This window comes from Cyrtonyx montezumae, unplaced genomic scaffold (genome assembly GCF_038088225.1).
Source record: "Cyrtonyx montezumae isolate F1298 unplaced genomic scaffold, pur_monq_1.0 scaffold_3, whole genome shotgun sequence".
Taxonomy (NCBI): domain Eukaryota; kingdom Metazoa; phylum Chordata; class Aves; order Galliformes; family Odontophoridae; genus Cyrtonyx; species Cyrtonyx montezumae.
The window spans coordinates 26,165,750-26,188,118 of record NW_027072034.1 but is presented as its reverse complement, the minus strand read 5'-3'; the positions used below and the strand labels follow the sequence as shown (position 1 = coordinate 26,188,118).

General features: G+C 38.3%; 1 protein-coding gene across 1 annotated transcript in view; it reads left to right on the top strand.

Annotated features, from left to right (window-relative positions):
* The window catches only part of EFNB2 (ephrin B2), a 43,048-nt gene extending 22,738 nt beyond the window's left edge, over positions 1 to 20,310 (top strand). Inside the window, exons 3-5 of the mRNA XM_065740967.1 lie at positions 16,120 to 16,212; positions 16,971 to 17,084; positions 18,660 to 20,310. Coding sequence (XP_065597039.1) covers positions 16,120 to 16,212; positions 16,971 to 17,084; positions 18,660 to 19,042 — 590 coding nt within the window. The 3' untranslated portion in view covers positions 19,043 to 20,310. The remainder of the gene's footprint in view (positions 1 to 16,119; positions 16,213 to 16,970; positions 17,085 to 18,659) is intronic.
* The last annotated feature ends 2,059 nt before the right edge of the window (positions 20,311 to 22,369 follow it).

Genomic DNA, 22,369 nt, shown 5'->3' with positions numbered 1-22,369 from the left:
GTCCTATGAGGACTTCTGAAATCTGGAGCAATGAGCTGGAAAAAGCCTATGCTCCTGGGCCTGCACAAGAATGATGTGGAGCTGTTGGAGCAAGTCCAGAGGAGAGCCAGAAAGATGATCAGAGGGCTGGAGCATTTCTCTTATGAGGAGGTTGAGTGAGCTGGGCTTGTTTAGATTGGAGGAGGCTTCCAGGACATCTCTTTGCAGCCTTTCAGTACTTGAGAAGAACTTACAAAGCTGGAGGGAGACTTTACATGGTCTGATAGTGATAGTTGAAGGTGGAATAGTTTTAAACTAGAAGAGGGGAGATCTAGTTTAGATGTTAGGAAGAAATTCTTTACTCAGAGGATGGTAAGCCACTGGAACAGGTGGCCAAGAGAAACTGTGGGTGCCCCATCCCTGGAGGTGTTCAGGGCCAGGTTGAATGGAGACCTGGGCAATATAATCAGGAGAGAGGCAACCCTGCTTGTGGCAGGGAGGTTGGAGCTGGTTGGTTTTTGAGGTCCTTGCCAACCTAAGCCATCCTGTGATTCTATGCATTGGCTGATCTGCATTTACACTGAAGTCACCTACTGGTATGTCTTATTTCTCCCGTCTCCTTGAAATAGGATCATTCAGAGAGGCTGATAACCATTTCATGTAAAGTCTGCCACATTATATATTTCTTAATTTCTTAGTTTAAAATATTGGTAATTTTACCAGTGCTCTAAGTAAATACTTAAAAAATGGGAGTGGAAATGTTTTTAATATAAATAAATAATCACGTTCTAGTTATAGATATAATGGAACACGCTGTGTCATTATGTAGAATACAGTTTGTGTATCACAGAAATGAAGTAAGAATTCACGGTATTTAATATGTATAGAAATAACATATTTTACTAAAGAAGAGTTGTGGGAGATAGAAAACACCACTTGTTGTTTTAACTCTGTTTAGTCGGGGGGTATATAAGAACCTGATCCCACTTACATAGCATTTACCTTAAGTTCCCACTGAAATCCAGTGAGATTTACTGGAGGAAGACTAGATGCTGAGAGATTGTTGTCTGAAGCTCCACAGAGAACATGCAGCATAAAAATGACCATTCTCAAATAGTTGGTTTTGGTGGTAAAATACATTATTGAGTTCTACTTTTTAGAAAATCCACAATGGACCAACTGTAATGGAGCGAATGACGTTGTTATAGCTATTGCTTGAAAACTGTGGGCACAAATGGAGCTTTCTGTCACACTGTCAGTTCTGTCTTATCCATGTCATGGATTTATCCACAGGATTAAAGTTCGACTCATTTTCATTAATTTTGTATAATTATTTCATTACAGAAATAAGGCATAATAGACATTGCACTTCCTGAAAGGCCTTCAGTCTAATGCCTCAAAAGTCACACTGGCCTTGCAATGATACTGGACTGCTTAGGATATTACTTTCCTTGCTCAATCTGACATAGACAAATGATGGATTTATCACGTATTGCTAGCATGCTAACTCAGCTGAAGCAAGATACCTATACATTTCAATAGGTTGAACAAAAAAGCCATGATAATCCAGCCATCCTTAAGCTAAAGTTCTCTGAGCTTTCTTTGTCCTTTGTGGGAGAAAACAATGCAGTTAGTGATGCTGGTCTCAGAAACATGAAGAGGTGCAGGAAACTTGGCTCTGCTAGGACACTACAGAGACACTAGAGCTAGATAACATTTTAATAGTTTGTGTTCAAAAGCTTATGACCTGATACTGCCTTGTCAGACACATGAACTGGTAGTCAGGTTGTTTACTGTCATTTTTTAAAGTAATACAATGCATCTTTATCACGTATGCAGATCGACCCATAAATCATTTGTGTAAATTCCTTTTACCATACCTGTAAATCACCAGATGTATGTTCTCAGGCCCAAGTGAGGAGTGCAACCCATCTCCCTCCCACTGACTCAGTAAAACAAACGTTGCTCCTCTTTCTTCTCTTTCCTTACTGTTTGTTTGGGAGTTTTGTAGGTTTTGTTGTTGATGTTTTGAGTCTTTGGAGGTGAGGAGGATTGCTTTGAAGCAAACACATCAGTGCATTTTATATGCTAGCTTATATTATATGTTAATATATTACATATATATTAAATAATATATATTATATTATTTATATGCTAGCAAAAATCAATTTGAGGTATGCTTGAATCTTGTATTCCCCTGAGTAAGGGGCATCAAACAGCCTGAGATGCCAGTTTACTGAGTTCAGCATTGGTTCAGCTCTGTCTGTGTCTGTGTCTGCAGGCTAGTCAAGCAGCATGTCAGCCCTTAAGTTTTCTGCATAATCATATACCCTTATCATCTCGCCATTATTTGAAACCATTATATGGTTTTTATTTTGTTGGTTTTGTTTTGTTTTTAAGATGGTTTGTAGAGCTGTATTAAATAGGAAAATTTCTGTTTAGATTAAGGTGTTAGTTATTTTGGGAGCCTTTGAGTAACAAAGCAGAGGAGTTATAACACAGGATAAAGAAGCTTCCTCTGAACCCTGTGTATCTTTAGGGAAATATGTGGTTGTACATGAATTCTTCAAGCCATAATTTTTGTAGCACTTAGATGTATTCATGATAGATATAGTACAAGAACTTTTCTACTCACTTCTTCCCTGGGTCTAAGCATATAGAAGATGCAACTTTTCTCATTCCCCCCCTTTTCTTTTTTTGAAGTAGAAATGATAAGTTTCTGAGACTCTTTTTCATATTTAATGGTATTCTAGTCCCAAAACAATCTCAATCTAATCGATTTCTTGCAACAACAGCAGTTCAGCATAATCCTTAATATACGAGTATTAGAATTCAAAGAGTTAATTCTGTGACTCATAGTACTTAGAAAGATGATACTGAATAGTATTGCATGAGGGAATGAGTGATGTAACAGAATGTCCTTGCTTTTCTCTTCTTTGCCATCATCAATTTTTGGTTCCTGGGAAACTAATAGATTTATTTTCCAATCGCTACCTGATTTCTTTTCAGCAGAAGGTCAACTGTCCTTGAGATCATGGATATATTAATGTTAGATTATCCTAAATTATTCAACCATTTAGCCAACATATCCTAAGTCTCTAAGGAAATCCTTAATCAAATGCGTGAAGATACACCGTGCCCAACAACATAAATACCTGTGCAAAGGGCAAAGTTAAGTGTAACAAGGGTATGTAGATTTGAAATTCTAATGTTTGCATCAAAAAGTCCTTTTATGTCTTTGTGTGCTTTAGGAATGAATTATAATTTCCTGCTGGGTGGATTGCTCAAGATGAATGGGGACTTCCTTGATGGTAGGAGGTGGATCTGCCAGTGTTTGGGTTATTGTGTAATTACTTCAGTACCACTCTCAGCTGCAGCATTTCTTCTATGGGAAGGAGATGTGGTAGAGCAGTACAGGCATATGCGTTATGTCAGAAATGTTTTGTTATGGTGAATGGGAATTGTCCTGTACCCTTTCTGACAAACTTGGCCCTTAGTCACAGGGCATGGGGCTGCAGTACACTGAATTTGCACTGGTGAAACGCCTTGGGAGCCTGCAAGAAGCTGCACAGCCTGAAGGAAAGGGGCAGTGTGCTACCACTTGCCTTCAGACCACCATCACGCTTCTGAGATAGTTTGGCCAAGCAAGCCCATCCTCTTCTCACTTCATCTCTCCTTCTGTATAAAATGAGGGTTATGCCAGCACCATCAGTGTGAAAAAATAATGTGCTGCTTAAAATGAAATTTCACCTGCTCAGAATTGTTTGCTGAAATTGTGAATTTTTTGGTCAGTGAAGAAGACTTGGGATTTAGGGAGGGACTGCAGAATGGTCCTGCAGAAGGTTTCTCTAATGTGCTTACTCTGCTTGCAACCTCATTAGCCAAGCTTGCTGAGCTAATGATGTTCATTGACTTTGACATTGCCAAAATGCGATATACAGCTTTCCTTAAATGTTATTTTCAATTTTTTTTCAAGTGACCCACATACATAAATGGCCTCTGGCTTAAATTAAAAAATATATGTATTCAACCTCTGACTGATTTAAAGGGTTATACTGGCTAGCACTGCTTTGTTTTGGATACATTTTTGTAATAGTCTGGTGGCTTTTAAAATGGAAACAGTTGTTCTGAAACTTTAGCATTAGCTGGTTTTAAAAAATTCACAAAGCTTTTATGTTTTCACTTTGTCATTCTGTTACAATTAAAGGGCAATAACTGTCTGAGGAAGAACACATTAAAGGACAATATAGATTGCACCCTGAAATACAGCCCATTTGGGAAGAATAAATGTCTTTGCACGGCCAAATAGATTTACATTAAAATGCTATTTTAGTATTCTGACCAAACTCTAGCTAATATGCCTGGCTGGACATTCTGACACCTCTTTGAGATAGGATTCAGTCTTCATTCCCCTGCAAGCACCCAGCGAGAGCTACCCTAAAGAAAACAGTAGCTTTTCCTTTGTTTTGAGGTTAATTCTCAACTAGCGAAAACCGAGACAAAAACAGTATCAAAATTTCTATTCCATTTATTTTGCAACACAAATGTTACAGATGTTTTTTTTTAAAAAAGGCAGCACAGCTCAGCAGTCTAATGTTATTTATTTTTTGGTGGGGCTGGTAGTATTAAGGAAAGCCTATGAGATAATAGCCACCCTGATTCCAGTTGCACAAAGATCCTTTTTTTTTCTTTCCTTTCTCCTCCTCCTCCTTCAGCAAATTAGATAAATGATTTCTTCTTAGTGTAAAATGATATCCAGAGGTCACTCGCTGACTTTGCTGAGAGTCTTTTAAGGGATATATCAGCAATGCCACTTAGCTCTGGTTGAATTAAATATAAATACAGCTCCTACAAATAATATTATTGGAGAAGGAAATCAGTGTCTGTGCAGCTTCAGATTTCTAACAGTGTCTAAGACCTACAGGATTAATGGAATCATGGCCCTTTGGGGTTTTGTCCCAGACCACACAGGTCTTCTTGTAAGAGAATAAGGCAATTTTAGATTGATGGACTTTGTTCATATTCAGTGCCATTACCTAGGCAATACCGACTGTTTATCTCCTTTAAAGTAGACAGAGATAGTTGAGCAGAAAATCTGTTATTATTTCTCTGTTCCTTAGGGAAGGAATTGAAAGATAGGAATGATCAGTTTGTTAATTGATGGTATGTTGTGAAAAAATACATTTATCCTTCTTCCGCATCCCCCAGGTATTCTGAACTGATATGGAATCAGATGAAAATGAAGAATAATTATTTGTGAGGAAGAAAGAATTATTCAGGAAATACCCAAGAATTAAACTGGATTTAAAATTTCATAGCAGGTTGTTTGGTATTTTTAGTCACTGCGCTGATTGTATTAGTTCCTTATAAACAATTCATACATACAGAAAATACAGTACATTAACAAAGAAAAGCACAATATTCTCACTTAAAAGCCTTTGTATGTACATATAGTACATATATCAAGTACTTGGCAAACAAAAAGCTTAAGCCCTGATCTTTCAACAGTTGTATATATTCTTACACTTACGTATATATCTTTGATAGGACTATGTGTAGAAGCATGCAGTTTATATGCTTCATACGCAGACTGTAAGTAACCGTTTTAATAGTGGGGATGTATCCTGGGGAAGTACACAATGCTGTGAGGAAAGTACTCTGAACTGAAACTGAGACACACACCAGCATATTGAAACTCATTTAAATTTCATTTAACGAAAGTTAGGTGGTGAGCATGTGTCTGTCAAAGTGGATTAGTCTGTCTTGTATGCTGTTGCTTATAACATATCTACGTTACAGTATTTTAATTCCTGGAATAAAAGACCAAGAATGCGTAAGCATTTATTAAAGCTTTAATTAAACTAATTTAAAATACTTGAAGTCATTTTCCTCTTTGAAGTTTTTACATAGTTGAACTGTATTTTTGTCCAAGAACTGCATTAGCCAAAGCACAGGATTGAAATGGCTGCAAACAGGGTTAAATGTCAGTTTATATTTTCTTTCCCGCTTTTAGTCAGTCCTGGAAACTTTGGAGGAAGAGCATTTCAGGATTGATTTCTGATAAGTGTAAGACTGAGGCCTAATGGGCAGTCTTCCAGTTGCTTTTTTTGAATCCCGAAGAAACGGTGCAAATATTTTTGTGAGTAAAACCAGGATTAAGCTTAAGGTTGTCTTAGTAGTTCTTGGAGAACAGTTCCCACTGAGCTGATAAGCCTGTTTTTAAAAGCATGTTCATGCCTTTGTTAGCAGAATTTGTTGATTAGATGACAGAAAAAATAACTAAACTGCAACAGCAGACTTGTCTTTATGCTCACTTAGCTTCTGTGAGAGAAATAATTTTGAATCTGAATCCTTCCAGGGAAACTGAGAAGGAGTTGTTTTTCAAGTATTACATGTTACTAGTAAATGCATTGGATTGCTACAGTGCAGTTGTTCTCAGAATCACAGAACAGTTGAGTTTGAATGGCATCTCCCCAAGCAGGATCAGGCTGACCAGGATTGTGTCCAATGATGGAGACTCTGGAGCCTGCCAGGACAACCTGTTTGAGTGCTCAGTCACCCTCACAGTTAAAAAGGTTTTCTTAAGCTTAAACAGCATTCCCTGTATTTCAGTTTGTGCCCATTGTCTCTTTTCCTGGTACTACTGAAAGGAGTCTGGGTCTTTCTTTGTTACGCTCCATAACAGGTACACACATGGCTAAGATTCCCCTTGAGCCTTCCCGTCTCCAGGCTGAACAGTCTTCACCCTCTTCTTCAGTCCCTTCTTGATCTCCACAGGCACTTGCTGGATTTTCTCTGCTATGTTCTATCTTTTTCACAATGGGGAGCCAAGCAAGACCTGGCTGAAGCTCTCCAGATGTCTCACCAGGGCTGAGTACTTAGAAGGGGATCACCTCCCTGGACTTAATGATGGCACTCTGTCTAGTTCATCCTGTTGGCTTTCTTTGCTGCATGGGCTCATTGCTGACTTGTCATCAATTTGGTGTCCACCAGAACCCCCATGGCCTTTTGTGGAGAGCTTCTTTCCAGTTGGTTACCCCAACCTGTGCTGCAGGTCTGCAATTCCACCTGTCTTCCAGAGTCTGCCATAGCATATATAGTAGAAGAATCAAGACATTTGTGTTGTTAAAAAAAAAGGAAGAGAAAGAAAGAAAAAAAGGACTAAATATCCTGTAACACCTTGAGAATTCAGACTGCTTTCTTTCAGCAATGTTCCCTCATTAAGTTACTCAGAAGTTTTTTAAAAGTTCTGAGCACAAACAGGCATGCAGCAATCAGAACATTGCTTAACTTCTGATCATCTTTGCCAAGTGCGCAGTCATCCAATAGTATCATAATTGATCTCAGTACTGAGGTGCCAAACTCTGTTGCTGAAAGATAGTTAGATGATGTAAATAGCTTTTTGTGTTTTGCAATAAAGCGCACTTTTGTTGTGCTTGATGTAAAAGCGGGAGATGAAGGTATTCTTTTATTGGAGCAAACATGTGGAAAATTGCTCTAGATTGTTATAGTACAGAGCATCTCCCCTGAAAGGAATGAGGTTCATCTATAGGGCAAACTCTGACTGTGGCATTTTATTGGGGTTACTGCTGGACTCTGTGTGGTCAAAGCAAATAACGTCATGTCCATCTAAACTGTTACAACCATGAGACCGATGCATTTTCTCATCTATAGTGTTATATTCTGAACTGTCACTTGGCATTAACTCAGCCAGTGGTGAAGTCCTACCACCTAGAGATGAACTCTGCCTCAGAATGATGTTTTCCACTTCAGTGCTACTCGTATAGCAATTACTGGGTCATTAATATCATTGCATGCAATTAGTGACAGTAGAATGAGCAAGAGGTTTCTTATTTATTTAATATGAACTTTCACTATTATAACCCTTTCTTATCCAAGTACTGCAGATAGAAACTAGAAATTTTCAAGGCGGATGAACATCTTCGAAGAATAATGTTGAGTTTATGTGATACAGAATATAGATCCTCATTTAATATTAAACCTTCTGATTTTGTTTCGTGCAAGGCCACTTGTCATTAGTGGCAATCAGTGTAACTTGAATGGTAACTAATTGTGTTAGTTCTGTTTAGCTGAACTGTTAAGCAAAGCTCACTGTAGTAGCGAGGAAGTATTCCCATCCGTAGGAGACTTTTGCCAGTGGTGTGCTGGGAGAAAGGATAAACTCTATAAAAAAACCACTACTCATGACTGGTGAATTTAACTCGCTAGTAATCTATTTTAGATGTATACATTCTGATATACACTGAATACACCATAATTAGTGGGCTTACATCTGCCACAGTTTCTTCAATGCTCACAAATATGTAATTTGTTTATGTAAACTAGAATCAACCATGTGTACAGTAGATCATTATCTGAAAACATTTCTCAGAGTATGTGAAATGTACAACTGAAATACTTTTAGAAATGCATAGCTGTAATGAAAGACAAATTCTCATTCGTAGTGGTACAACATTTAGATGCATTTTTTTCCTTATCATCTGTAAATCTTCCTGAATGAAAAGGGACACAAGAGCAGTGAAGCAAGTCGGTTTCTGCTGTGGATGGGTGGATGCTGTGACCTTCTGTATTGGATAATAATGCAGCATGCAGTTTAGTACACTTAAGTTGTGGTGTTCCTTTACCAAGAGATAATGTGGTACAGTTTTTAAAATGATAGGCAGAGGAAACCAGTTAGAGCTCACAGCTTCTTCGGTACAAGTTGCTCACTGTCTCTTGTTTCCTTAATAGAAAGTCTTTGTTTAAAAAAATGAAATACAAGCATTGTATTTTACCACCTGTACTCTTGTGTGATACCATGTCCATGTGGAATTTGTAAAGTCATCCTGGGTATAGGAAAGGAGGGAAACTGTGCAAGTACACTCTCCCTATTTTGTACTTAATTCTTTGGTCTTTGAGTGTTCTTTCTTCAGTCAGGCAACATGAGACTCAGTAAGGAGAGTCTGCAAATTTCCAGAGGTGTTCCTGTAGTTAAGCAGTTGATATTTACAAGGTATATGCATTTTAAAGTACATTGTACTGTACAGAGAATCATAGGGAAAATTTTATAGCAAACCCTATTAGCCACAAGTCTATTCAAATTACAACCAGACATGCCATTTGAATTTGGACAAGATAAATTTCAGAATAGTGGTGCAGGAAGCGAATCACAAAATTCCACTGCAGAGCCTTCACCTTCTTCCAGGAGAGAAGAGGCCTGTTTTTTATTTTACTTCATTTTTTTCTGGCTTTAGTTTGACTGAGGTGGGCACTGCTGCTTACTTGCTGTGCAGAATACAGTCTGTGGATCCTATTTAGGTAGCAGTCTTGAGAGCCACAACCATGACAATAGGACATAATTTCATAAATGATAAGGATGAGATCTGAAAATGAAGGGAAAATTCTTGTCCTTTATTCATGTAACAGTTTTACCTTATGAGGACAATGGGAAAAAAGTCTGGTTGCAAGAGTATTTATTTTGAACACTCCATAATAAAGAGAAATTATATGTGAATTTGAAAAAAAATAGAATAAAATTAAACCAATGAAAGATTCTGAATTGATCTTTAGGTTGAGAAAGTCTTCATGAAATGCTGTTGCCACTTTGTCTTTGCAACTAGGACAAACAAAAAACAGAGGTGTTAAAAATATAATGAAAGATGGTTGGTAAACTGTATTTTGTTTACAGATGTTAAATGATGGCACTGGTATCCTACACTAGAAGGACATTATTAATTGAGTTAAGTTATTAATTGAGCAAATCCAGCTAGTTTGTTTCTCTTTTTTAAATTAAAGATCCTCTCTCTGTTGCTGTAAGATCAGAAGAAAATGTAGGATGTGATTGTGTTGTTCAAACACAAGAAAGATGTGGAGTTATTGGAACAGGTCCAGAGGAGGGCAACTAAAATGATCAGAGGGCTGGAGCACCTCTACTATGAGGAAAAGTTGTGGTAACTGGGCTTGTTTAGCTTAGAGAAGAGAAGGCTCCACCTCACTGTGGCCTTCCAGCACTTGAAGGGAGTGTATAAAGAGGAGGGGGAATTACTGTTTGCATGGGTTGATAGTGATAGGACAAGGGGGAATGGTTTTCAATTAAGACAGGGGAGATTTAGGTTAGATAATAGGAGGAAGTTTTTCACTCAGAGGGTGGTGACGCACTGGAACAGGTTGCCCAGGGAGGTTGTGGATCTCCCATCCCTGGAGGCATTCAAGGCCAGGCTGGATGTAGCTCTGAGCAGCCTGGTGTAGTGGTCGGTGACTCTGCCCAAGGCAGGGGGTTTGAAACCAGAGGATCTTTGAGGTCCTTTTCAACCCAGGCCATTTTATGATTCTATGATGCTATGGAAGAGTTGAACAGAAGTCTCCAGCCTGCAGATAGAAATGTAGGCAACATCCTGACAATACTCACTGCAACTGTTCTTAATGCATTGGAGTATTACCACTCACACTCCATGTGTGGAACTGCTTGTAGTTACATTCTGGGAGACAGTTTCATTCTAAAGCAAAAACTGAAGGTTTCATTGTCAGTCTGAATTTTTCTAACTACAAACAAGTGTAGACCGTTAGTTAATAGTAGGTTAAATTTGCATATGTGTCTTCTCTCTTTAAACTTTATGCAGTGCATCCAACACCAACTGTTTGCCAAACTACCTGTTCTTTGGTGAGTGGCCTGAGCAGTTTTTGTTTTCTTTTGTCTGTCTCAGGTCTCCATGCAGATCTGGCATTGCTACTAAGTGAAAAGAGAGAGAGAGAGAGAAAAAAAAGAATTTAATTTCATTTAATTAAAACACTCCATTACCTCAGCTGCCTTGTTCTTCATCCCTGGCTAGTCTAGAAACAACCTCTGTGTTGTGATCTGTGATTTGTGGTTTCTCAGTGTGTGATTTCTTGTGTTCTTAAACCTGTCCTATAAATTCAGATAATTTATGGGAAAGAAGAATTATTTATTTTATGCTTTACTAAGAAAGTCATTAAAAGTACTGAAAGCAGATGAAAGCAGTCAGAGCACAAATACATGATGCCTGGCCAAACTAGTGTGCTATTACTTAACACAATTAAAAAAAAAAAAAAAGCTCAAAAGCTTTAGATGTGCTTAATAATCCTATGACTGCATATTAGATCAAGTGCAGCTTTATATTAAGAACAACTTCTTACTACTGTTGGATCTATAGCTCTTGTGAGTTTTTGTTCCTGCAGTCTGTAGGCTTTTCTATTCTAAGCACGGGAACAGCACAGCTGTGAACAAGTGCAGATGGATAGAGATTTTACGTTTTATTTAGCTGTGCTTTTGGGAAACTTATTTTCTGATGCTGACCTTAAGGAATATCTAAGATGAAAGATGTTGACCGTCACTACTATTAAAACAATACTGATCTAACTCAAAGAAACTTGCAATTCTCTCCTTCCCTCTTAACAGATCCACACCAGCAACAATTAATTCTCAATTTGATACACTGCTGAATGGCTTAAGTTGTCCACACACATGAAACCAGTTTTGCCCTAACCCACAAGTTGAGATCACTTACTCCTTCCTACAGTCTGTGGCTTAAGGTTTGTTTAATTTTCACAGGAAAATTATATATGATAGTCTGAATTTCCCTCCTCGGGCATGTAGTTCATTTCATATCCAATGTCCAGAAATACACGTTATGAAGTTGTCTTGGTTTAAAGGATGTGACATTTAATTTGGCAATTAGTTAATGTTTTTCACAATCCTAAAGCATAAAACTACGGATAATTGTGACAGAATTAAGTGGTTGTGGTTTTAGTTTACTGGAGCTTCCTGTGAAATAATTGTGATGGTGTTTTCTAATTTTGTAATCTGTATTTTTAAGAGTGAGGGAAGATGAATTTTTGTTACTGTGCCTTCGTTTCTAATCTCTTTGTGAATGAAAAGCTATACAGGCACAAATCCAGCAGCTTAATTCTCCATCTGATTAGAGCAATGTTACCAACCTGATAGGTCGAAAACAGCCAAGATCCATGCAGTGGCTTAGCCTCCTGGGAGGCAGTGTAATAACAATCAAATGAAGACATATTAAAATGTAATATTACTTCCTCTCCATGGGGACTGTATAAGAATCATAGCCAGGAACTATTCTTGTCAGCTGATTCTGTTTTGCTCACTGATTCTCTGCCCCTACGTTTATGACTAATGCACTTCATGCAATAAACAGAGCTTGTGAAGTTTTAAAAGCAAATGACCGTAAAGCATCAGTCATTGATTTACAAGAGCTCCTTTCTTAAAAATGTATAATATGTTTATATATTTTATCTATGTATTTCAAAGAAGGGAAAGTTGAGCTGGCATGAAATTCTTTGGTCTGAATAAATTTATTTCTTCTTGTGCTAAGTGAGATTATATATTAAGGAAGTGGTCCATGAAACAGAAAATGTATAGTTTCTTCTCCAAAGTAAGAATGTGTCAGCAGACTCTTAGCCATAATTTCATATGAATTCATTTTTTCTTAAAGTTGAAAGCCTAAACTTGTATTCCTTACAAAATGACAGCTGCAGTTGTATTTGAGGAATGCAAATACATAGTGTTTATGTAGATTTCAATCATCATTTTTTACTTACTACAGAAAAAATATCAACTTAAAATTATGATTTTGTCAAAAATTCTTAAAATTTATATTTTAGGGCAATTACATGCATTAATTTGTAGGTGTGGTTAAACTGTAAATAGGGCAATATTAGTGTGCTTTTGACTGTAATTCATTTTGCCAATGACACCAGTGGAACAGGACAGGTCTCAGAAAATCAGAGGTACCTATCCATCAAAAGATTTTAAAATATTTTGTTACTAATGCTTAGTTTCCTACGTGTTTCTGTTTTAATATAAAATGAAGCGTGGGATCCTTAGAAAATTTAATACTCACGAGAGACTTCATAGTAATTATTAATTATTCTTATTAATGTTAACATTTAAGTAGTATCTAGTCTTAGCACAAGGTCATGTGTATGTGAATAAATTCCTCTAAATATATCCATATTTGGACATAAAAGTTAAAAAAAAAAGCTCTCTTATTTATATACATGTATGTAAAAATAAACTGAATGGAGGTTCTAAAATTTGATCATGTAAACAGTTGGAGAGTAACCTTTCCCTCTTAATCATAACACAAGGATTTTGTGTTATATTTCTGTGTTCATGCCCAAATCTGTATGGCAGGCAATTTTCTTCCTCTTTCTCTTTTATTTTTTTTTTAATATCATATCAATATAAGCAGAGATCCAGGTTCACTGTTACTTCCCTGCAGAAGTGTGAGTGTAATGGAGGAGTTTTGATGATAGCAAGTATAATTTTCACTTGGAGATCAGTCTAAAAAGACAGTGGCAAGCATTTGAGGAATATTTTGTACTTGTTCCCTTGTTTGACTTCTGCACACTATACTGTCAAGGGGTATTAGCAATATGAAACTGTTTTCTCTGATGTCCCAGATTACTTCTTTTTCTCTGTGCCACTTTTCAAAGCTTAGAAGTGTATGTTTAAAACTATCCACATTCTTCCTGGTACGCTAGGGATATGTGAGGTTATATTTCGATAGTCTTAATGAATTTTGAAAAATAATTTCCTCCAGTGGCCTTGGGTAATTGTCAGTTTAATTACAGGGAGAAGCTGAGATGGAAACTTTGCTTTGTCACTGAAATACTCCTCTTTGAAAATTCTCTGTTCCTCAGGATGTAGCTCTCTACTCTGAGCTATAACATAGGTTTTCAGAAAACCCCTTGAAGAACTGGAAAAAGCGAATACTTCTGCAAATTCATTCATCTGACATCAAAGCTATGAATGCATTCTTTTAGCAAGCAAGTGAGGCAGATTGAACTCTCACAGGCACACAACCAGACTCATTGTATGTTTGGTCCCTCTCACTTGGAGACTGTATTTGAAGTAATTTTGCATTCTTTTTGCTGTCTTGCTTTCTTATTCTGTACTGAGGTCAGACTGCATCCTCTGCATCTTATTGAGATCTCCTGCTCTGTAGGTTAAATGGATAGGCCTTTAAAGAATAAAAAGGCATTGATGTTCAGAAGAAGCAGCACTCTATTCAATTAAAATCAAGTAGAAGGTATTTAAAGAGCTGTGAACCCCCATAGCCTGGATTAAAAAGCAAACGAACAATTACAAAAAAGCAAGACAAAGTCAATGTTTATTAGCTATACTCTCAGTTGATGCTCAGCTTTGGTATTTCTATTTACTGCTTTTTTTCCCTTGTCCTTGTGCTCTGGTACACTGGCAAATAGGTCATAAAAAACACTTTCAGCAAAGACACATTTGATTTATGTCCAGAACTGGTTCTTAGTATTGATTTTTTTTTCCCTCTGGAAAAAACAAAAGAAAACAAAACTATATGTCTCCATTATTTTCTAAGCCTGGCAATGCAGTGGCACATTTCAGATCTGTTTTTATCTTAAATTACTCATTGTGCTATTTTAAATTTTAGAAGTCTTCCCAAGTCTGAAAAAAGCAGTAGTTTCACGTACTTCCCTTGCCATGATTTTACAGGGGGGAGAGAACAAATGGAGGTACTGGAAAGGCCTATATACAGGGAAACAGGAATTTTAGGAAAAGAAGGCATGGTTTGGGAAGTTTGTGTGGTGGCTGTAATTTGAGTTAGTCACAAAAGAGGCAGGAGTGGAACAAAACCAAGAAGTAGATCAAAGGCTAGGAAGCAGGGTTCAGCGGTATGGGGTTTATATCTTTACAGCTAGAGAGAAGATTAGAGCAAGAAAAATACTGCCATGGGGCTAGGAAGACATTGTAAAGGAATAAGGAAATATACATTGCCTCCATTTGAAAGAAAATCCCCAAGGAAGCAGAAAGAGAAGGAGCGAGAATTGAAAACAAAGATCTGAGCAGTGTGAAGCCCTTGTTGAATCAGATCCCTAGCTGAAAAGAGGGAGGCACACGTAGAAAAGTGCTGCTTAAGCTGTTTGCCAGAACCGCAGCAAGCTCTGCTTTCTTGTTTTCCATTTGTTTTCTCCAGTTTGTGGCCTGGTATCAGTGTGCAAGCATGTGTCTGCTTGCTTGTGCGTTTGAGGCCTTGCATACATAGGTCCAAGAAATGAGAAGGGTACAAGAAAACACATGGGTTTGGGACCTGCTAGTGGGGGCCATTGGGGGGCTGTGCCCCCACCCAGCTCGTTTGAAGTGTCCCTGTTGTGTGTGTCTGGCCCAGTCTCTCTGGAGCCACCCCACTGAGGCCTGCTGTGCCAGCACCATGGCTGGGCACCAGCACACACCGATGGCAGCTGGGATCTGGCACAGCTCGTGGTGTCAGTGGTACCCAGTCAGTGCCTAGGAGCTGCCGAAGGAAGGGTTTTCTGGCAGCCCTCGTGATGGTGGCGGTGGTGACTCAAACCTTTGGATTCTTCCCTGGAGCTGTGTTTTGCACACGTCAGCTTGTAGTGACAGGATTGTGCGGGGGTGTGCGGTCCCAGCAAGCACAGAGATAAGAGAGAACTATAATATAAACACAGGGGAAAGCACCCCATTGTTTGCATGAACTGGAAGGTTTTCATGAGAAGAGAACATGTCCCCCCCCCCGACCAGCCCACCCTGATGAGGCTCCTCAATGCTGAGAAAAGCGAGATTGTACTTTCAAATATTAAATGGTTTTCCAATCAGTGCAGAATCTCAGCTTTCACCTGGGTCTTTTGTATGCTTTCACTTCTTCCAGCAGGAGATTTGTAATAGAGGAAGCAGGTGTAACGTGGTGATTATAAAGATATTGTTGAAAAAAAAAAAAAAAACAACACCAACAAGGGTGAATTTCCAGCGCTTTGCTCCTTTGAGGCTGCCAGGGCTTCCCTTTCAGCTGACTCTATTACCTTTTAGCAGGGTGCTGTGTTTTCGTCCAAGTCAGTCAGTCAATTGTGTGCAGAAAAAGAGTTGCTGGGTAAATTTGAAACCTTGATAACACATTCGTCCATTTGTATGTATTGTACAACTTACCAATGTATTCATTCCTTTGGCTTTCAACATTTCACAACTTTCCATAGGTCAGCCTGAGCAAGAAGGACAATTCCCAGTAGACTGAAAGATTTCTGCTCTCAGACACTCATATTCACATCACTTTGCTTGTTGATTTTGTGATTTTATTTTTATTTTATTTATTTTATTTTTTTTTTAATCAGCAACATCAAATGGGTCTTTGGAGGGCCTGAATAACCAGGAGGGAGGGGTGTGCCAGACAAAAACCATGAAGATCCTCATGAAAGTTGGACAAGGTAAAGACCATATGCTGTTTCATGAAACCACTTTGATCAGTCTCAGTGTCTTTTTAGTTTTCAGGCTTCTTTTGCAAGCATAGAGCAGAGAACCAGCCAAGTTAGTGTGGTTGTTCCTCCCTTACAGTCTGAAAGCAAAGCCTATTTTCTGCTCCTCAGCTACTGACAGATTTCTGCAGGAGGAGGGTTGGTGTAATAAAATCTCTTCACTGGAGAGCTCCCTAAAAGGAAAGGTCACCTGGGAATTACGTGTTTCAGTCATTTTTATTTTCATTTTAAAAACAAAAGCCACAACTGCACTGTTCAAAATTATTTAAAATACATGAAAGGAGGGAAGCTAATATATCTATAGATTGCTTGTTATGAATTCTGATTACAGAGAGGTTTTTGTTCATTGTCTCTTTTCATATATAGATAACCTATTGTGCAGAAAGAAAGAATTATTCTTCTAAGTAGAAGTTGGTTTAGTAGTCAATCAACTTCCTCAGTTAAAATGAAATGTCATCTGCAAAGCTTTTCTTGCCAATTACGGGAGTCCCTATAGTTTCTGCAGATGGCCTCACAATTTAAACCTCTGAAATAACTAATATAACCATTTTGCTTTAAAAGGAAAATGACATTCTTGTATCTCCTAGTTCTTTGCATAAAGATTCTTCTGTTCAAAGCTATCCGTGTCTCACAAGATACCTATAGCCGGCTTATAAAGCTTAATATCTTCAGGCGCCTAAGCTGCAGTGAGACGTTTTTCTCTCCCACAGATCCCAATTCTGCAGGGTTACCTCGGAGCACAGACCCGACCAAGCGCCCTGAGCAGGAAGCTGGTACAAATGGGAAGAGCTCCACCACGAGTCCCTTTGTGAAGGACCACTCAGGTAGGTATTGTGAAGTTTCCCCTGGGAACAGAAAGGTTCTAGCAGCCTCCTCTTTGTTCCCAAATATGTTTTTTTTAAGCATTAAAAGGTCAGGAAAGCAAATGTTTTCATACTGAGGTGACACAAAAGCCAGTTCTGATGCTCTGATGGATAGAACTTTGGAGCTCCAGGTCTTGGCAGTGGCTGCTCTTTCCTCTCTTTCTGCAGTAGAAGTTAATTACATCTTGTAAGAGTACCACTCATTTACAGGAAAGTTTTTGGATAGGGCATTCTCTAAGCAGCTTTACGATGGTAAATGCTGCCTTACATTTAGTACTCTGGCAGATGAACGAGTCTTTCTGTCTTTCTCTTCCCGTATAATACATTATCAAGTGGTTCTCGACAGCCATTTATAAAGTTTATTTCAAGACATCAATAATTCATATCCTTATCTTTTAACTGACCATATAAAGTCTACATATGATCGGCTGGTTTTTCACTAAATTTAAAGATTAAGAAAACAACAACAGCAACAAAACAACAACAACAAAAAAGATAAACAGATGGGATGGTTCGAAACAAAAATCTTGAGGATGCATTTCAGGTACTATGAGCAAGAAAATAACTTCTAAGACACAAGTTCTCTGGAAGAAAAATCGGTGAACAGAGCAGAAATTTGCTGACAGTTGATTTTGGGGTTTTAAAAAATGGCTGCATATTTTCCTTGCTAGCTGCATCATTTGATATCATTGATATGACAGTTACTGGGCAGGCTTCAGCCATTTCCTGCTGAGGTTCCAGATGTTATGAGGACATAGTATCTGCAGCACTGTTCTACATGTAAGAGAGCATCAAGAGAGGGAAGTCAGTTCAGATTTTCAAGTGAGAAAGTATCTAGTAAACGTTGATTTAATTTTTGTGACAAATAATGTGACAGTATTCAACAGGCTATTCAGTACTTGAGCCTTTCCTGACTACCTAATACGTGCTGTTACTTTCTTTTAAATAAATGTAAGATACGTAATATAAACAGATATAGTCAATAACCATTTTGCCCATCTCCCACACTGCCTCAAGCTCTTTTGTTTCATTTGTAAGCATGAGGAGTCCACATAAGGAGACAATAAGGACGGTTAAATCGATATCGGAAGAATAAAATAGCAGAATCGTGTGACACTAAAGGCTACCAGTTGTTTTGAAAATTATTGTTTCACTGTGTTAATTTTCCCCTTGCAGTCCTGTGTGCTGTCACACCCCTTTCTGCTGCCCTGAGCTGGCCGGCATCTGTTAAAAGATGCCGTGTGCATCAAAGGCGGCCTTGTCAGTGCCAGTCCTCACTGCTGATGGATGATGATGTATGAAACAGGGTGGCTTGGGAGCAGCACAAAAGTGAGACCCAACAGACACAAAGTCTTGTTTAATATTGATTGCTGACTTCGGCTGTTTGCATTTAGCTATCTAACAGGGTAATTGGTTTGTCAAAGTATAGCTGTCAGTTAATTCTTCTAGCTTTGCTTACTCTACACATTTTTAAGCAGCGTAAACAGGTCACAGGATGGCAATAACTTTTGTCTGTTGTATTTCCATTCTTTCCAGGATCTAGCACAGATGGCAGTAAGGCTGGGCATTCCAGTATACTGGGTTCAGAAGTGGCCTTATTTGCAGGAATTGCATCAGGGTGCATCATTTTCATCGTCATCATCATCACTTTGGTGGTTCTGTTATTGAAGTACCGGAGAAGACACAGGAAGCATTCACCGCAACACACCACAACTCTTTCACTTAGTACATTAGCCACCCCAAAACGCAGTGGCAACAACAATGGTTCTGAGCCCAGTGACATTATCATTCCTTTAAGGACTGCAGACAGTGTTTTTTGCCCCCACTATGAAAAGGTCAGTGGCGACTATGGACATCCGGTGTACATAGTTCAAGAGATGCCTCCTCAGAGTCCAGCAAACATTTACTACAAGGTCTGAGAAACACTCCACCAATTCTGTGGTACAGTTGAGGCGTAGAGGACACTCACTGGTCAAATGCTTTCTGTTGGGGTTTGTGATGATGCCTTGTGTGCTAGCATTGACTCAAGCACAGAGGGAAGAAGGCAACAGCTCTTTCTGTGAGAGCCAACTCGAGCTGGACAGCTAACCTAGTCTGTAGAATTCCTATCTCAGTGAATCGGTATTCACTAAACGCTGGAAGACTTTTATGTAGAAGATGCCCATTCTGATTGCTGTACTCTTGTTACATTCATCATCCTCAAAGCCATGTGCTGCAGGCCTTCAGGCATGTACAAAAGCCAAGGGAAGATGGAGTGATCTGTGGATGTTAATAGCTCTAGGCATCCTGGGAAGGTGCTCTAGGATATCAAGCTTGAAATGCAATCTTCTGACTTTTGTGTGTCTCACTCAGTGCATACTGGATTTGTCACACAGACCTTGGTGTCTAAGTAAGACTTGCTAAAAGTTCTGTTGCTTTAGTCCGTCACTGTTCCATTTATTTCTGTTATTCAGGGCTCTGCCATCCTTCACATAAGATTTTCTTTCACTCCACCTCCTGAATCACTAATGGAACATTAATGTTTAGAGATGCGTGCTCCATCCATCTGCTACAGCAGCCTCACTTGAATGGGTAATGCATTTTTAGAAATTGTGTCTGATAATAAGGAGCCTTCCAGCCAAAAAGTTAGGCTGTCAACAACTCAAGAGTAGGACTGGGTGGTGGAGGGAAGGGCTGACTGCAGTTGTGATTGAATGCTGCTGCCTCAAAAATAGAAGCTGGGAAGAAAGAAAACGTTTAGGTAGCACAGCACTTTGGTATGCTATGTTTTAAGAGACAAGTAGGAGACACAATAACACGTGCAGTGACTTAGAGCTGCATTTGAAGGAATTCACGGTTATCAAATACCAGTGTGCAGAAAAAATAGTACCTTCAGTACAGTAGAACAAAGGGGTATTGTTAGGAAGTGAACAAGCTTGAAGGAGACAAGACAATAGCAGGCCACTAAGGATATATTAGGGCAGGGCTGTTGCGGTACTGGCAATAAATTATACAGCTTTGAAGCTGTAGCAAAAACATAGTCTGCTTCGGAAGACTTTTAAGCAGACTCAGCTGCTATACTGTCACACTATACTAAACACAGGGAAAGCATTTAAGAAAATAGCAGAGAGCCAAATTTAACCACTATGATTACAAGCCAACAGGTCAAATGAGCTATAATGCTATCACTCATAAAGTTTTGGGGAAAGCAAACAAACAAAAACCTTTCTCATCTCTAAAAGTGAAACAGAACCTTTTTCTGACTGAGCCTTTTGATGCTTTGGTTTATCCTAGTGCAGTGCCTGCACAGTGCCTGTGGGTACTGTAACGGGCACAGCAGTTAGTTGGTGCTCTGTTGCAAAGTTAAAGCACATATGGCAAACCTCCTGCAGTCCATAAGAATAAAATAAATAAAATAAATTATGACACTGAGATGGAGAAGGAAGATATGTCTTATTTATAATAGGTGTATAGAACACAAGGGATACGAAGTGAGAGTTTTTCTTTCTTTCTTACTTTTTTTGTTTTGTTTTGTTTTTACTAATACATGTTTTGAGATTGCACAGAATCTACACCAGAAGATGTGAATTTCATGTGCGGCAATTAAATAGTCTTAACTTGTCATCATTCTACATATGTATGTGTGTGTGTACATGTACATATATATATCTTTATGTATGCGTGTGTATGCATACATTAAAAAGAAGAAACCAATTCTGGGAAAAACAACCAACCACTATCCAAAAATAATGATAATGAGAGCATATAAAAAAAATAAATAAATGAGATCCAAAGCCCTTTGAAGGCATCGCATAAAAGATAATTGGGAAATAGGCCCAAAGTGTTGTGAAGTCACATATGTAACAACAACGAAGTGTGCCAGCATATATATTCTGTGTTGTGTTTTCCCTTGCCTTATGGACTGAAGTGTTCTGTAGATTTCATTGAGATTCGTAGCTGGGGGTTCAGGTTAAAGTTTTCTCTTTAGCATGGCTATTCCCCTACATCTCCCACCCCGGGGAGGAAATAAGAAAACTCTACTTTTATATGTGCTATGCAAATAGACATTTCTAACATAGTCATGTTACTATGGTAACACTTTGCTTTCTGATTTGGAAAGAAAATGTAGCAACAGCATTTTGGGGTTCTTAGATCTCTGTTGAGCACCTGCAAGAAAAGAAAAAAAAAATCTGTCATAGAAATGATCACTCTGTTTCCTGGACCTGAAAATGACGTTGAGATGTTGGTCCAAATGAGAGAAACAAAACAAAAAATCCCAACCCATGGATCTGTGGAAGGTTACCATGGTGACTAACTACACTACATATGTAATTCTTTTCAACAACCCTTCCTTTCTGTGAATCCATCCATACAAGATTCTCTTGTAAGTCATTAAGATTTTATTTTGGGGGAGGGGGAGGAAGGGGTGGGTTTGCTGATCCTGATTTTTATCAAATTGAACCTATGCTTCATCAGCTGGCTACATTCTAGTTATATATTAAACTGTGAAGGAAAATAAAAACAAAACAGATGAATTGCTCAAGAGCAACCTGCAACCAATTGAAAAATAAAAAAAAGTACTGTGCGTCTGCTTTGTGTCTGGTGCAGAATTATGACAATCTACCAACTGTTCCTTTATTTGACGTTGGTTCAGCTTTGAAAATTACTGTAAATGCCTTGCTTGTATGATCATCCCTAGTCACCTGACTGGAAATTTGCACCATCATGTCTAAGTGAAGATGCTGTAAATAGGTTCGGATTTACTGTATATGGATTTGGGGTGTTACAGTAGCCTTATTCGCCTTTTTAAAGAAAAAAAAGAAAAAAAAACACGCGAAAACAAGACAAAAATGGCTTTTCTTAACCAGATTGTGTATATAAAGCAATGTTGGTTTTTTATAAAGTCTGAGCAAGATGTTTTGTATAAAATTTGAATTTTGCAATGTATTTAGCTACAGCTTGTTTAAAGGCAGTGTCATTCCCCTTTGCACTGTATTGAGGAAAAAAAATGGTATAAAAGGTTGCCAAATTGCCGCATATTTGTGCTGAAATTGTGTACCATGAATATTTATTTAAGAATTTCTTTGTCCAGTTTGTAAGTAACACAGTATTATGCTTGAGTTATAAATAATTTCTTCTCTTTTGTTTTTGTTTTGTTTTATTTTGTTTTATTTTTTGTTTGTTTGTTCTGTTTTTAAACTAGCCGGTAATAAGTTTGAAATCTGCTTTAGTTCCACATTGCAATTAGCTCCCAGAAAATGAAAATT